General features: G+C 37.7%; 2 protein-coding genes across 3 annotated transcripts; one reads left to right on the top strand and one right to left on the bottom strand.

Annotated features, from left to right (window-relative positions):
- The first annotated feature begins 92 nt into the window (after nt 1-92).
- Nucleotides 93-1,786, top strand: rpp38 (ribonuclease P/MRP 38 subunit). The gene is made up of 2 exons (NM_001002525.2): nt 93-199; nt 317-1,786. The coding sequence occupies exon 2, from the start codon at nt 330-332 to the stop codon at nt 1,125-1,127; it is 798 nt and encodes a 265-aa protein (NP_001002525.2). The 5' UTR covers nt 93-199; nt 317-329; the 3' UTR covers nt 1,128-1,786.
- On the bottom strand, nt 1,787-15,929 carry nmt2 (N-myristoyltransferase 2). 2 transcript variants are annotated; one of them, NM_001199754.1, is made up of 12 exons: nt 15,753-15,929; nt 14,874-14,991; nt 14,630-14,774; nt 13,589-13,707; nt 13,374-13,465; nt 12,366-12,482; nt 12,057-12,227; nt 11,841-11,949; nt 6,976-7,146; nt 6,716-6,883; nt 5,124-5,261; nt 1,787-3,469 (listed from the first exon to the last, which is right to left on the bottom strand). In NM_001199754.1, the coding sequence occupies exons 1-12, from the start codon at nt 15,863-15,865 to the stop codon at nt 3,449-3,451; spliced, it is 1,482 nt and encodes a 493-aa protein (NP_001186683.1). In that variant the 5' UTR covers nt 15,866-15,929; the 3' UTR covers nt 1,787-3,448. The 2 variants fall into 2 exon arrangements, with proteins under 2 accessions (NP_001186683.1, XP_073781135.1); XM_073925034.1 differs by having other exon boundaries at nt 1,792-3,469; nt 15,411-15,774.
- Between the last annotated feature and the right edge of the window lie 873 nt (nt 15,930-16,802).

Here is a 16,802-nt window from a genome sequence, read left to right as displayed (position 1 = left end):
CCTGACTGTTTACGTTTATGACAAATTACAACCGAAAAGCTCTTTCGGAAACATTCACTAGATGGCAGTGTGTGCATTACAAACCCTGAACTATTAACCACAGAAGAAGACCTTCAATAACAACATGTCTGCACACACAACTTAGTACACGCTGTAGATGTTGAGCTGAGGAAATCTTCATTTCTGGCTAGTTAATTAGGTTTGTATATCATTTTTGCTGTGTCTTCTTGGTTGTTATGAATACTAAGTTGTTTATAGGCTACATGCCTCGTTGAGTTTAACGTGATTTGTAATGCTAGTTTTTGAACATTTCAAGCTTTCCAGCAATAATGTCGACCCCAGCGAAAGGAGCAACGAAGAAAGAAAAAAAGAAGCCGATACCAGTCAAAACATCCCTGAATAACCCGTACAACATTGGCTGGAGTGACCTCTTACAAAAACAACACAAACATTTAATACTTGACACTCTGAAAGAAAAATTATCCGCCACCGGGCTTCGGAAAGAGCGTGTCAGCCGGTTTCGCGATTGGGGAAGCAGAAGGAGGTCCAGAAAAAAGGCATCAAAACCCACCGAAGAGCAAAACCCAGCTTCTGAACCCGCAGAGAGCGTGCAAACCCCCGAGCCGGGCTGGACCAATCTGGCCCTGAGGAAACAGCTCGCCATCGGCATCAACGAGGTCACCAAGGGCCTAGAAAGGAACGAGCTGAGTTTGGTGCTCGTGTGTAACTCGGTCACCCCAGCTCACATGACGAGCCATTTAATCCCGCTGAGTAAAACCAGGTCGGTGCCCGCCTGCCAGGTACCCGGTTTGAGTGGAAGCCTGTCGGAGCTGCTCGGCCTCAAGTGCGTCCTGGCACTGGGCTTCAGACGCGGGTCCGAGGAGTTCGAGAATACGGTCCGCGCCATCACACCGATGGTCCCACAGCTCCCCGTGGCGTGGATTCAGACAGACTCAACACCAACAACCAAAGAAAAGCGCACAGAAATCGGACAGAAGAGGAAACTAGAAGAGCTGTCGAGTGATGCATCTCCTTTGGTTCTCCAGCCTCTAAAAGTAAAGAAAATCATTCCGAATCCAACGAAAATTAGGAAACCCAAACTGAAAAAACAGAAAAAAGTTGTTTAACCTGCATTCTATGAATGAAGAATGTGTAAACACGTTTATTATATTTATATTTTCAATAGTTTGTGATGATTTTGTGAGTGTATTTTACATTGTGATTGGTGGACTGTCATATTTGATGGTCTTTAAGAAAGCTGATCATTTAAAACTACACAATTTTGGCATTTGTAAAGACACCTTTTTTGAAATTTGGCAGATACTTTGGGTATTCTTACCACCAGAGTCGTTAAATTCATAAACCACTGAAGGGGGAAAGAAGTTTAATGTTAATGTTGAGTGAACCATTATAGGTTCACTTAACATTAAACTTCTTTCATTTTTTAAGACAGGGCTGTCCAAACTCTGGGCTGGTGTCCCGCATAGTTTAGCTCCCAACTTCCACACACCTGCCTGAAAGTTTCTAGTATACCTAAACCACTTGATAAGCTGGTTCAGGTATGTTTAACTGGGGTTGGAAATGAAGTATGCAGGACACCAACCCTCCAGGACCGAGTTTTGACACCCTTGTTAAGATAATTCTTCAGAATCTCAAAAAAAAAAAAAAAAAAGAAAGGCCTTTTTCTTAACTTCAATATTTGCTTAGGCTACTAAATACTTGGCTTGGACACACATTTTTATTAAGTATATGTGATGGTTATGAAAAATAAAAAGCCCCAACTGAGTAGCGTTTTACATTTTGGATGCTTTTATTCAGTCAAATATCCATGCTGGTATACCTTGATGTATATTATTTTTGACAATTAGATATTCGGGTGGACTGTCTTGTTTGACATGGTGCTGGTACTTGTTCCCATCAGTTCCATCCTGCAATGGAGTTCAATAAAAATACTGTCTTCAGAAAGAGAAAGCTGATCGTTTAAAACTACACAAGTTAAACGTTTAAAAAAAAACAACCTCTCTGAAATAAGGCAAGTACTTTAGGTGTTCTCACCATAACCCATAAATTCAAAAAACCATACAGCTCGAGGGGGGAAAAGGATTCATGCTCAGTTCATTCAGCAAGCCTTAGAAAAAACATATGCAAACTGACATTCGCAAAAAAGTGCCCTTGATGACGTTATTGAACGAAACCACTGACTGAAATGTGCGACTTTGAGAGGAGTACCTTTCTTTTGAAGCCTGACTGGACGTGCGCTTATTTAAAAGCAAATTGTAGATTCAGAAACATTAAAGCAAACCATGAAAGCAAAACCAGCTTCTGCTGAAGAATAACGTTCACATTAACGTTCATTAAGCTTCATCAGTGATTGTAACTGAAACAGCAAGCAAGCTTTCCTGACCGCATCACCAAAAGCATTAGGAGAAACGCTTATATCAAAATGAAAACGCACATATGATTGTTCAGCTCTTCTTGTGCTTAAAAATAGCAAAACGATCAGGACCTGATCGAGAAAACGCACCAGTCAAATGAGGTTATGGTTCACTGCAAATACTGAGAGAGCAAAGAAAGTGGAGAATAAAATGTAACAAGTAACTTAAGCACAATTCTAAATATCAGAATTGTTTAGCTAAAATGATGATTTAGAAACACTAGATGGTAAAGAACAGAAACGAGTGGGGGAAAAGAAGCTAACAATCATGCCTTCATGAAAAAAGAAATGGAAATGAATTCACATTCAAAATTCGAAATGTTTCTTTTGGACACACAAACCCTAAAACAAAACATCATATTCTTACAAATGCACCTCAGAGCAGTCCGGCCCTTTTATAAACAAGTTGATGTTGTGCTTCAAAACGCAATACATTCCTCCACACGTGTAACCATTTACTCGCTCCGCAAACAGACAGAAACTCAGAATGCTGTATGAATTCAAAGGCAGCTCCATACAAAAGACTTTGGATTTCGACCCATGTTCCTGTTCCGTTGTAAACCTCACAATACGTAATAAATATCTGGCATTAAATGTACAGCTTGCTAATTCACACAAATGTATCAACACTCCTTCATAGTACAAAACAAATGAACAAAAAGACAAAAACCATGGGAATAAACATGTTCTGAGAGAGGAGACAGATTGCATGTTGAGGAAAATAAACACTACGGTTGTGTATGTGTGTGTATCTGCATGTGTGTGTATGTATGTGCAGCTTGTAGATGTGTTTGACCTTGATAAATGTTTCTCACATTCTCAGAAAGAGAGTCAAAGACAAAGAGAAAGGAGGGAAAGCCCTCAGGAACTGGAACAAGACCTAAGAGAGCTGCACAACAGAACTCATTCACTTTGAATGGATGTCAGTTTTTCCTCTTTATATCGATTACGTCCAAGTCTGAGAATTCAAGGTGGACCTCTGAAATCAGTCGGCATCCAACAAGCAGCAGCCAGTTACTGTAAAACAAGGCCAACCTGCGGAGCATGGAGAAGAGAGTTAAAACACACTCCTATGATACTGATTTTGTATGGCATTTGTATGGCATAACCTACTCACTGGCCACTTTATTAGGTACACCTGTCCAATTGCTCTTGTAACGCAAATTTCTTATGAGCCAATCACATGGCAGCAACTTGATGCATTTAGGCATATAGACATGGTCAAGACGATCTGCTGCAGTTTAAACTGAGCATCAGAATAGGGAAGAAAGGGCTGGTCTAAGTATTTTAGAAACTGCTGATCTCCTGGGATTTTCACGCACAACCATCTCTAGGGTTTAAAGAGAATGGTCCAAAGAAGAGAAAACATCCAGTGAGCTGCAATTCTGTGGGCGCAAATGCCTTGTTGATGTCAGAGGTGAGAGGAGAATGAAGAAATTGCAGATTGAAAAAACATTGCCTGGTCTGAGGTGTCTCGATTTCTGCTGAGATATTCAGATGACAGGGTCAGAATTTGGCGTCAACAACATGAAAGCATAGATCCCTCCTGCCTTGTATCAACGGTTCAGGCTGGTGGTGATGATGTGATGGTGTGGGGGATATTTTCTTGGCACACTTTGGGCCTGTTAGTACCAATTGAGCATTGTGTCAATGCCACAGACTACCTGAGTATTGTTGGTGCCCTGTCCATCCCTATACGACCAGTGTACCCAGCTTCTAATGGCTACTTTTAGCAATATAAGGCATTATGTCATAAAGCGCGACTTGTCTCAGACTGGTTTCTTGAACCTGACAATGAGTTGACAGTACTAAAATGGCCTCCACAGTCACCAGAACTTAATCCAATAGAGCACCTTTGGGATGTGGTGGAACAGGAGATTCACATCATGGATGTGCAGCCGACAAACCTGCAGTAACTGCGCGATGCTAATATGTCATTATGGACCAAGACGAATATTTCCAGTACCTTGTTGAATCCACTCTACAAAGAATTAAGGCAGTTCCTAAGGCAAAAATGATCTAGCCCGGTACAAGTAAGGTGTACCTAATAAAGTGACCTGTGTATATTTGAACAGAGCAAAATCCTATTAAAACAATTACTTGTTTACTAATGTAAACAACTGTACATTTAGAGGAAATGTTATAAAATGTTACTGGTTTTTGATGTTGATTAAACATTACAGCATATCAATGAAACAAAAAGTACAAGAATGTTTTTGTTGTCATAAGCAATACTGCTGTGATGTTTATCTTTTATGATAATGTCTAATTATGTGAACTATCAGAAAGCTGACATTGTTATTCACATCAAAAAGGTTTTAGATAAAGCATAGTAAATCAGTTAAAAGGACTACAATTCAAGTTCCTAAAGCAAAAAAAATCAACCCGTAATTGCCTTTTTCTCCTAAGTTTCATAATGTAAGCAAATTAATTTAATACAATAGTTCAGCAAACAAGATGTCATTGACTTTTAGACACTTAGTTTAGACCCAATATTGTCTATTTTTAAAAACATTTGCTTCTATGAATCGACTGATATGTACAAATATTCTAAGACAGATGCTACTGGTGATTTTAGTTCCACTTTCATTAATTCATGACGGGACTAAACCAGTCATACCTGTATAAAGAGGGTTAAGTATCAAAGCTAGCATTTAAAAAAATAAACTAAAAACCTAAAGAATCTTACTTTCTCTGGGTCCATGGGAGGGCATTTCCAGTTGTACAGGTAATACTGCAGGTTACCATCGCCAATTCCAAACTTGAGCTTTTCCAAGAAATTCTTATTGTCCATTAGATCCAGCGCATTAAAAACATCAAAACCTTTCTGTCGTCCCAAAACAGCACACAAAAAAGTGGAAACAGGAATTAGAACAGGCTCGGTCAAATATAAACATGAATGTGTATGATGCTTCTGGTATCTTTATGCATATTGGCCTGTCTGAAAATACTCTGCTATGCTGCTTGATACTGCAAATTGCAATTACATTAATTATTAACAACATATTATTATTTTCATTACTTATAATTAATTGCTTTTTGAAGGTTGAAATAGCTTAATTATGCTTCTGGTGAATTACCTATAACAACTAATACATTAGAAGTCTTGCACATTCATGTTAGGGAAAGGTGGACATGAAGACAACTTTACAAAAAACATTAGAAATCATCCATCAAGAACACAATCGAATGACTGTTAAAACAATTACTCTGTTAAGTCCAATGTACAGTATATTGATTTTTTTAGGCATAAGTTAGCTTACACGTTACCCTTCAAAGTACACTATGTGACGGTGTGCACAAACACAAGAATATGTCTGCACTCTTTTAAATGAGAGATCTTTTAATACTCTCACACAACATGGCCATCTATTGCTTTTGCATTCTTCAGCAGCAGTTTGTTGTTCATGTGTCATTAAATTTTGGACTTGTTCAGTGATGACACTTTGTGGACAAAGTCATGCAAATACAATTCAAAGCTCTTATAGGAGCTGTGTAGACACTGTACACACATTTCAAGTCCAATTTTTATAACCAGGCATGCAGTGTAGCCACTTTTCCACCATCATGCTACACGGTGCTAAAAACAGCCAGGAAGGTTCCAGTTTTATTTACATGTGTGCCTGTTATGGTGCAGCACTATTAAAACCCTTGAGGGAGTTAAGGGGGTCAAACACCAGACATGCTACAACACATTGTGATATCTTTTTTAGAATTGTTAACGCGTATGTGCATCAGCACCACCATTTGGCATCTGTTTGCATTGGTTAACAACCTACAGACAACTAAGTAAAGTCCATGTGCAACCCGCTATAGACAACCATGCCGAGCCATGCTGAAAGAGCGCGTGACATCACCTCTCTGTTTCTTGACTGTAAGCGTCTCCATATTCAGCAGAAGTGAGCTAGCTAGCTACTTATTTTTTTGTTTTGTTTGTTATTTAAGAAAGTAAATATCAGAAAAAGCATCATGTAATACACTTGTGTTACCAAGGCAACGATTGACACATTTGTATTACATTCCAAAGAGCTCTATTATCAGCACCACAGTGGAAAATAAAGCCTTATCCATGATGACTGACCCAGATGAACACAGAATGGAACAGTTTAGAAAACAGAATCATTTAGCCCAATAGTGGACATGTAGCTTATGTGTTTACTATGCTGATAAATTATGCTATGCTGTCAATTTTAATGCATTCATACCCTAGTATACGAATGAAAAGCTAAATGTACTTCTAGATGCACTGATCTGACATGTTTTGTTGTGTTATGATCATACCAGTTTGGCTAAGATGAGAGCATCATTCATCAGGTCTATGAGCGGCGTCTCTGTATGGACATTGTAAAAGGAATAAGCGGCCTTCAGGCTTTTGTGCAGTGGATGATGCATCACTGTGGATGGCAAGGTGTAGAAACTGATGAAGTCCGTTAGCATCCCGCCAGAACCCTTTGAAGGAAGCAGAATGTGTCAGTGAGTAGAAGAATATGAGCAAGCTACTAAACTGAACTGCATGTAGGGATGAATGCACCAGGCTGTACCTCCACTACGAAAGTGTCAATGATGTTCTCCTGAGGCAGAAACCAGTGCTTCACCTCTTCTTCCCCCATCACAGGCCGCAGGTGGAACTGGCTCAGGTGTTTCTGCAGCAGTGCTGTCACTTGCTTCACATCCCTGTCTCCCATCGTCCGCAAACCAGGGGTACGAGTGCTCTAAAGAAAAATACACAAGAAGAAGTTTATTTTAGTGTATGCCGCAGTATGTATCTTATGGCATAGGATCATGAATCAAATTGCATTGTTCTTGTAAAGGAGCATTGTAGCTAGAGGTGTGTGTGTTTCAGTTAATGGACAAATATCCACAGCAAGAATCAACCTGACAGATCTAAATAAGTCAAAATATATTATTAAATAGGGATGGGGAGTCGACTCCAAAAGAGTCAATTCCTCAACTCTCAATGGGCCTAGTACCGCAATGGACTCCAGAACTGGAATGGACTCCCAGAGTTGATCTTTTTTCAACCTTCCTGAATGACGGCAATATATGCTGCTACAGTAATGCTCATTCTCAAGCACGATGGGTGCCCGCTTTGAGGTTTTTCGCTTTAGAATTTCGTGACCACGAGTACTCTAGCGGGATGAATCTTGCTTTCACTTTCAAATTCCTACAAAACACACCTTTTTCCAATTTGGTTTGAAAAAAGAAAAAGAAAAAAAATTGCATATATGAGAGCGAGAGCGATATAATTTGAGGCACAGTCTATCACACTGCTTTTATTTATTATTTTAGGTTTGTTATGAATTATTTAAGGCAAACATTTCGTGCAAGGGGGTTAATATTTAATTGGTCATAAATCAAATTGAAAATCTAGCTGTTTTGTTTATTGAATGGTTGTACCATCTGTTGCCTTTAAAAAAAAATAGAGAAATTAACAACCGCAGACCATCCGCTACTCCAGATTATCACTCGGTACTCAGTATTCAAGTATCAAACATTTATATTAAAAATATATACAGTACTGGCTATTTTTATTTTTATTTAAACGTTGTTTGGGCTCAACTGGTATGTTTTTTTATACTTGAACTGCTACACATCTTTTTATTAAATATTTAGATAATAAATTGATGTTTTAACTTTCTGTCTCCAAGATTTCAATCTAAAATTATTTAAACTAGACAATTAAAATATGCTGTAAAAAGTATAGGATGATATTTTATTTTGATTGCAGATGATTTAAACTGCTGCTTTTGTCTGACCAGAAGAGAACTGCACAATGTAAAGCTGTGACTGACACAGCAGTATTGTATAAAGCGTGATATTATACAGCATGTTTAATCCTTACGCTACTGTAAGTGAATGTAAATGGAGTCAACTACAGAGGCGATTCCACCGACTCCAAAATTAGGAGTCGAGAATTGGAGTCGACTTAGGGGAAAAAAAAAAAACAGAATTGAACACCCTTATTATTATAAAAAACTTGGGTTTAGAATAAAAACAAAACACTGTTTGGAGGTAGAGTCAATATGTACTTGCATGATAAATAAATTTACCCAACAACATTTTTCAGCTCTAATTCAATTCAATTCAATTCAGCTTTATTTGTATAGCGCTTTTACAATGTAGATTGTGTCAAAGCAGCTTCACATAAATGGTCATAGTAACTGGAACAGTGTGGTTCAGTAACTGAAACAGTGTGGTTCAGGTTTTAGTGTTTAAGTTCAGTTCAGTTCAGTTTAGCTCAGTTCAGTGTGATTAAACTGGTAACATTTAAGCATTTTGCCAATTTATTTACATGACAGCAGCGTGTTGGGGACTGAAAACCAGAGATGTATAAAGTACTAGAGACCCATACTTAAGTAAAAGTACAAGTGCTTTATCAAAAATTGACTTGAGTAGAAGTAGAAGTGCTCTTTAAGCACCATACTTAAGTGGAAGTACAAAAGTATTCAACATTTTTTGTACTTAAGTATTGCAAGTAGTTTATTTCAAAATTTACTACTCAAGTACTGAAAGTAAAAGTACAAGTATTGTGTAATGTAGTTATTATTACACTAATTATTTTGTTTATTTTAAATATCTTTTTTGGGGTACTTGATTTAGCAGAACGAAAAGAAACATGGTTTATGATACAGTTTTCCTCTGTAAATAGTTTCAATGGTACAGGAACTCACATCGTCAGGCCCTTTTACCAGAAAATGCCTTCACTGATGAGATAATTCAGCATGTTCACTCACATACATACACTCTCTCTCTCTCTCTCTCTCACACACACACACACACACACACACACACACACACACACACACACACACACACACTGCCCTGCACACACCTAAATGTACACTCTCTCCCCACTCTCACACATTCATACACTCTCACACACACAGTTCTCTCTCTATCTCTCTCTCACACACATTTTTGTGAATTGTGGGGACATTACATAGGTTGCAATTGTTTTTACACTCTCTCTCTCTCTTACACACACACACACACACAGACGCACACACTTTTGTTCTCTCTTACGCACACATTATTTGCTCTCACTCACACACACACAAAGACACACTCACACTTTGGGAGTTTTGAAGTTTGATTGGTTAATACCACAATAAACAGGAGTTCTGTCTTCTGGAAGCACTCGTGAAACTAAACTAAACAAGCAAACTAAATCCTGCTTCACTCATTCACTTGATTTAGATTTTATTTAAAAAAAAAAAAAAACAGGAAAACGTGCATATTACTGTGTTAAATGAAAATCTGAAATATTGTATGGCTTATGGCTATGATTTAGTATGAATTTTTATTTATTTTTATTATGTTTTTAATTAAATTGGTCTTACAGTTCATATTTTCTGTAGTATATTTATTAATTCTGGTACATTTACCATAAACCAACATCTTAACCATTTGGTAGAGGCTGATATTTTAGAAATAATGTGATGTGTTGAATAAAAATGCACTTATTGTGTTAACTAGCGACATTAGGAGTTAAGAAATGCAATCAAAAAAATTCTATTGCTTTTGTCTTGGTGTGACAGTTAAAGGGTTTTTTGTAATACAATTTTGTCCTTTAATACAGCAGTCAGATATACGAACTGTGCCCTCAATTTGACCTGCTCAAAGAAAACACTCTTTCTGGATGTATCAAACAAAACTCATGCACAGAAGACAGCACGAGCATTTACAGCTAATAAACTCATGTCAATATTATCCCGCCTGCTTTTTGAGCGCTGACAGGCGGGTCTTACACGGCTATGATTGGTTATTGTCCTCAATGGAAAGGGCTTTAGAAATATAAGCGCTGTTCACCCATTGTGGGGAAAATACGTGATTTTTCACAGGTAATAAGACACAGTGGAGAAAACTTGCACATTAGGCATGCTCATGTCTGGATCCACAGCTTTAACAGCTAAGAAGAGGGGAAAAGTTACCTTACAAACTGGCCAGCGGGTCAAATGTCCAAAGTGAGAGAGCGAGAGATAGGCAGAGGTGAAGTTTTACAACATTTCTCCCTAATAGTAAACTAGCGGCTGATATGCTGTGCCGACATCATGCATGTAGTATGTGTTAGGTATGTAGACATGTACAGCATATGCCGATCTCAAAGGCAAGCATGAACAAAGTTACACAATACAGCGGAGTACATGCCAAGAGTTCCCTAAACTTCTTCAGCATAGTGTGGGTTTACTTCATTAAAATTACCACCAACAGCGAGGACGCATCATGTACACATCATATACACATTCATCTGTTCATCATCAGTGATGGGCACGTTCCTTTAAAATAGTAATTAGTTATAGTTACTAGTTGCTTCTCACAAATAGTAACTGAATTAGTAACAGAGTTACATAATTATAATAGTAACTAATTACCAGGTAAAGTAACTACTGCGTTACTTAAAAAAAAAAAAAATTGTCAAATGAGTTTAAAATAAATATAAAACATTGTACACTAATCTACTCTGTTTTAATGATGTTGTGGGACAATGTGAGAGATAACCATCAAATTTAACATACCATTATAAATATTATCATAACTATAGTTGCACAATAAAACAATGTATGATTTAGAATTTATAGATATAAGATATTTTTGTTTAATCCTGTTTTAGTTGTTTTGATGTCGTGGCTTCGTCTCCTCCATTGATTGCAGAGCTCACGTTATCACTAATTTTGTGTACTCTATCTAAGCCAATCATAACGTTCAGTTTCGACACATTCACAGACACACCAGTCATCATCACTGGTTGGTTATTATGTGTACTGCCCCAGCTCTAAGCGCGCGCGCACACGCACGCACGCACACACACACACCCCAGAAAGGGTGGTCCAATGGCTGGCTGAGAGAGTTGCTTCTCGCATGAAAACCACTTTAATGTTCTTAATTATAGTAACATTAACGCGTATTTTATTGACAAAAACGACACTGTAATTGAGTAAACAGTAATTAGTACTGTTAGTTATTAGTATAAACCATTAGTAATGTCGTTTATAGCGTTGTTTTTCCCATTACTGTTCATCATGTGCAAATTCTAAATGGACAATTTTATTAATATTAATAAATACTAATACTAATAAGGTGACAGCACTAATAGCCTGACATGCGTATTTTAATGTATTTTGTGTCATTTTCACGGATGTGCAAAAACAAATCATTTTAGGGAAAAAATTAAAACACAAGGGAAGAATTTGTACATATTTTGTTATCTTTGTAGTGCAAATGCAGCCTTAGGTATTTTTGAACAAAAGGCTAACCTACTGCATATTCAAGTCATTCTAAACTCAGCAAAAAATATAAGAGATTAGAACAACCAATGTCATTTTATTCCTGGATGGTCCATCCCTTTGAGAGTGTTCTTTCTGAATCAGGACCAGGATACTTGTTTTGAAGTGATAAAAAGGCTTACATCAGGTAATCTGTAGAGCTTCATTGTCCGCTGTAGTGTCATGTTTCTGCTGAGGTGGGAAAACTTCACCTCCACAAGCTTCCTGGGGTTTAGAGAGCGATGCCAATATCTGCGAAGATACAGACACCAAAACCACTCAAATGCTTCAAATAACCATCATATATCCCAAACAAAAACCTTTAATAAGAATAGATTATTTAGAGCCTTTTTATTTACCTGCATGTGGATACAGGTTTGGGCAGCACCACACCAGCAGTATACACGGCCTGGAAAATTCCCTCTAAATTGACCCGCCGCGTGATCTCTCGGATTAGCACAGGAGCAACACGCTTTGAGCGCAATTTTTTATGCACACACAAGAAGTTAATCTCCACCATCCTCTTCAACCTTTGGATGCAAAGAGAATTAGCGCTATAGTAGGGGGGCTGGAACAATGAACAACTCTCACAAAATACAACAACAAATAAAAGTAGTTTAAACGTCTTATCTGGAGCAGGCAGAGATGTAATGTGGCCTCATACTCACGTGTCATAGATATGGATGTCAGCAGGAATTGCACTGATGAATCCCACCAGCTTCTTATTAGAGGAGACCCTGACACCACAGTGCCAATGGGGCAGCCAACCTGGTGGACGCAACGCCCTTACAGTGACAGAGACCAAAAGATTTCAATATCATCAGATTTTAAACTTGCTGAGAAAAGAACGTACTGCATTAAAGGGTTTGTTCATGTAAACATTTTTCACATTACTTATGACTAGACAGAATCTGAGAACATTTTTTTGTGCTGCTTCCTCTCTCTATTTGAGTGCATTAGCCATGTATCTATGTTTGAAATAATAAACTTGTGTTCATATAGCTTTTTCTTTGACTGAGAATGGTGTCAGTCACAACTTTCAGGTGTACATCAGGCCTACAAGCTAAGGCTACTGTTGACAGTGAAAAGACAAGCCTGATTAGGGTGACCTGTTCTGAACTATACTGCATCGCTCTGTGAAAAAAAGGCATTACTAGGGCCGGACAGAATATGCAGACATTTTTTGCTATTTCTGCGGTATCATAACTAAAAGCTTAACATACAAAATAAAAAAAACAATACCTTTTTAATTTTTTCTTTATTTAATGTTTGTAATGCAAATCAAATTAGATAAAGTATCTCATATATTATATCAACTAAAATATTGCTTTACAAACTTTATTGTAAATTTTAATTTTATTATTATTATATTACAAAAATATTAGTGAAATTAATTTAAAAAAAACTAAATAAATATAAATTTACACACATTTACATAAATATATAAACTCAATGATTGGCTAAAAATCAGATTTTTTAATTGATATTTTGAAGCATTAACATTTTGGGTAAACATATTTTCAATTAATGGACAAAATATCTCTCAATTTTGATATAAATATCTGATTGTTTTATAAAGATGAACAAAGTTCTGGGTTTGGAATGACATTAAGGTGAGTAACGATGACAAAATTTCCACTTTAAAAACAAAAAATGATGCCCAAACCATTACTTACCATTTTAGAAAATTAGGAGAATAATCAAATCTAAACATGTTGTCATCGTCCTCAACATAATTTTCATTCAGCAAAGTGTACAATTCCTTTAGCTACAAGACAAAAGAGAAAAACAATCACAATTCTTTACAATTTTAACAAATCACAATGAATAGCAAATACAAAGTACAAACATTTTACACAATGAAAGCCAGTCCTTTCATGCATGTACGTACCACTTCAGCATTGCTAAGGTCCAGCGTGTCCCACATAAAACCCTGTGGGAGGGAATATGGCTCTTGTCTGATATTTTCTTTATCAGGCTCAATTGGTCCATGTGTTGTCACCACCTCATCTGCAAAGAAACATAAGCAGCTGTAAGACTTTCAGTGATGATCCTTTATGTATGTACAGCAGGGATTTTACAATGTTTTTGTAATCTCAATCTCCTAAGAACATTTCTCGTAAGAATTAATTTGCATTGTACACAGCTCTAAATTAGGGCGACGCAGTGGGTAGCGCTGTCGCCTCACAGCAAGAAGGTCACTGGTTCGAGCAGTTTGCATTTCTGTGTGGAGTTTGCATGTTCGTGTGGGTTTTCCTCCGGGCGCTCCGGTTTCCCTCACAAGTCCAAAGACATGCGCTATAGAAGAATTGGGTGAGCTAAATTGTCCGTAGTATCCGCTTGTTAAGTGGTGACGTGTTTGTGACGTATGTAGTACTGTTTCCGGGTCCAAGCCGAAATTCATTTGAGTGGAGAAATGGCTAGGCTTTAATTTTAATTAAAAGTATTTTCTAATCGGTTGCCTATTATGATGTGAATATACCCCTATAGTGCATACTACAGTTCTTTATTGTGTGGCTTTCTCAGATTTCTCACCTGATCGCCAAAAATGACTAATTATATCCCTGGGAATGTCTGACACCGGTGCATACATAACATTGTAATAGACGTGCCAGGCACGAAAGCTTGACAGGCGTAAGAACAGTAACTAAGGAGGGCGGGGCTTAGCAAAGGGTCAATTCTGAGCTGGTCATAATGTCCAAATCTAAAAAAAAGCTTTTACGAGCAACATGCAGTAACCATGGCAGAAAGAATGAATAAAGAAATCAGTATTATGCTTGTGATTAGACTCATTCTAATGTTTATGGTAAGATTATGTTTCCTAAATGCACAATAAGTTGATTATCTTGGTAAATGCAACACTGTTTGAGCAATAATGAAACATACATTGCATACATTTACTAATAAAAGCATGCAGAGATGTATGACTTACTGAGTTTGGGCACAGGTTGAGTGTCCCAGAACTGGTACTTGTGCTTTGTGGCCTCGTCTATGTTTTTGGCTGGACCTTGACAGGTGGACAGGAGCTCCATAGCTCTCTGAATGTCCTGCAGTTTCTGCATGGGAATGGCAGGGTTCTAGGACAGGAACAGAGATCAAATCAGCTTTGCTAAAAATAAAAAATGAAAACTATTTTCTGACAGCATCATACTATGCATTAAACCAGATCAATGAACCTTTATCTCCTGAGAATCAGAGGCAGAGTCAGACTTGGTTCCTCCTGAGCTTGGCTTCTCCTTCTTTCTCTTTTGCTTCTTCTTTTTCTTCTTTGCACCAAGATCACCACCAGGACTCCTTAACAAAGCAGATATACCTTACTGACAATACATAAAACAGTTTAAGCAGTTCAGAGACGTGCATGACAGGCGAACGCGTCAACGATGTGCTATGACAAACACACGGAGGGTGACTTCCATAAAACCAAGTGACAGTCCATTCATGGAAGCAGGTCAAACTTTATGGTGTTTCCTGGGGGATGTTAGTCTGCCTGACAACAACAGAGAGAGAGCTGTTCACATCATCCTCGAGCTGACAAAGATGCTCGACTCTGCAATGCTGCCGCTCAGCTCATAAAGAGGATCAAGCGTGTTTGTATTGTTCAGAATCAATGAAGACACACTAATGAAAGCTGACGGATGCTTTCCTCTGCTATTGTGTTGCTCTCAACAACACTGGCGACTTCAGAAGAACGCGGACTAACACATGTAACTTACCGAAATAGAGCAGAGAAAGGACTGGATGACTTATTCGATTGCTTTAATAAATGCTTTAACATTAAAATCAAGCTAGCTACAGCTAACAAGTTTAAATTAAACGCTGCATTAAGTAAATATCGGCATATCTCAGGAATGTCTCCCTAATGCATTAATTGCAGCGCTGTTTTCCCACTACATAATTAACGAGCTATAATATTAGTATGCTGGTTTAAAATACACTAGCTCTCCTCATGGATACCTGGTTGCTAAGCTAACCGTTTGTTTACATCTCTGTGGCAGCAAAACGGCGGCGGGTGATCCTCGCACTGGCGGACGGCGGGTCTTTCGGCTCGTGCTCACCCCTGCATGTGCTCATTTTCCTCCTCGTTGTCTCCATCGATGCCGCAGGTGTCCTGGTCGTCCAGCTCCAGGCTCTGCTGGCTGGCCGCGGACTCGCTGTCCTCCGCCATCATGGATGAATCTGCTGCAAATCCTCACGACGAAACCACTCAATAAAAACGACGGAAAACAGCACCGTCTACCGATTATTGCCACTAACAGCTCGTCAGAGTGCAAATAGAGAGGAGGAAAGGTTAACGCGAAGATACGCGTTTAAATGAATCGGTTTGAACAGTATGAACATGTTTAAATGGTTTATTAGTAATGTTTGAACTAAAGAAAGTTTTGAGGTCTTGACAATTATGTTTATTTGGCAACTAACGTATAGCTCTGATGTATCATTTTCAATCACTAAATTGTTGCAATATTAGCACATATATATATATATATATATATATATATATATATATATATATATATATATATATATATATATATATATATATATATATATATATATGTAATAATAATAATTTGAATTTGTGTGACCCTTTTATAACAAACATTCTTAAAAATAGACAAATAAATAATAAGGATTTTGGTTTCAACACTTGTGTGTGTGTGTTTGTAAAAAAAAAATTATATATGTATTGATCTTAAACTAACAATTTTATTTTTTCCATTCCAATTTTTCTTCTTTTTAAAACACATGTATGCCAGTATGTGTATGTAATTTTCATCAGATTGGGAATCATAAAATTATTTACCTTTTTTTGTTGCTTTGATTACTTCCTAATTTTGGAAAGCCACTTTGAATAAAACTGTCTGCCAATTATTAATCTGAACAGGCCCGTAGACAGGCGTGTTCAGGTTGTTCGAAAGACCCACCCCTCACTGACAAGGTCCAGAATTTGTGCCATACATGAGCTTATTTGTCCCATTTTGACTGCTATGCCATAATAAATTGTGAAAATAACCCATCGAAGAAGACTTTAACACCAAGCATAATCCTCTGCTGCATGTCGCTTCAATGTGACTGAAGAAGATTGAATGTGCTGGCCAGTTTGTTAT

This window comes from Danio rerio, chromosome 16, assembly GCF_049306965.1.
Source record: "Danio rerio strain Tuebingen ecotype United States chromosome 16, GRCz12tu, whole genome shotgun sequence".
NCBI lineage: Eukaryota > Metazoa > Chordata > Actinopteri > Cypriniformes > Danionidae > Danio > Danio rerio.
Note: the sequence above shows the minus strand (reverse complement) of the source record. Positions and strands in the feature narration are given on the sequence as shown.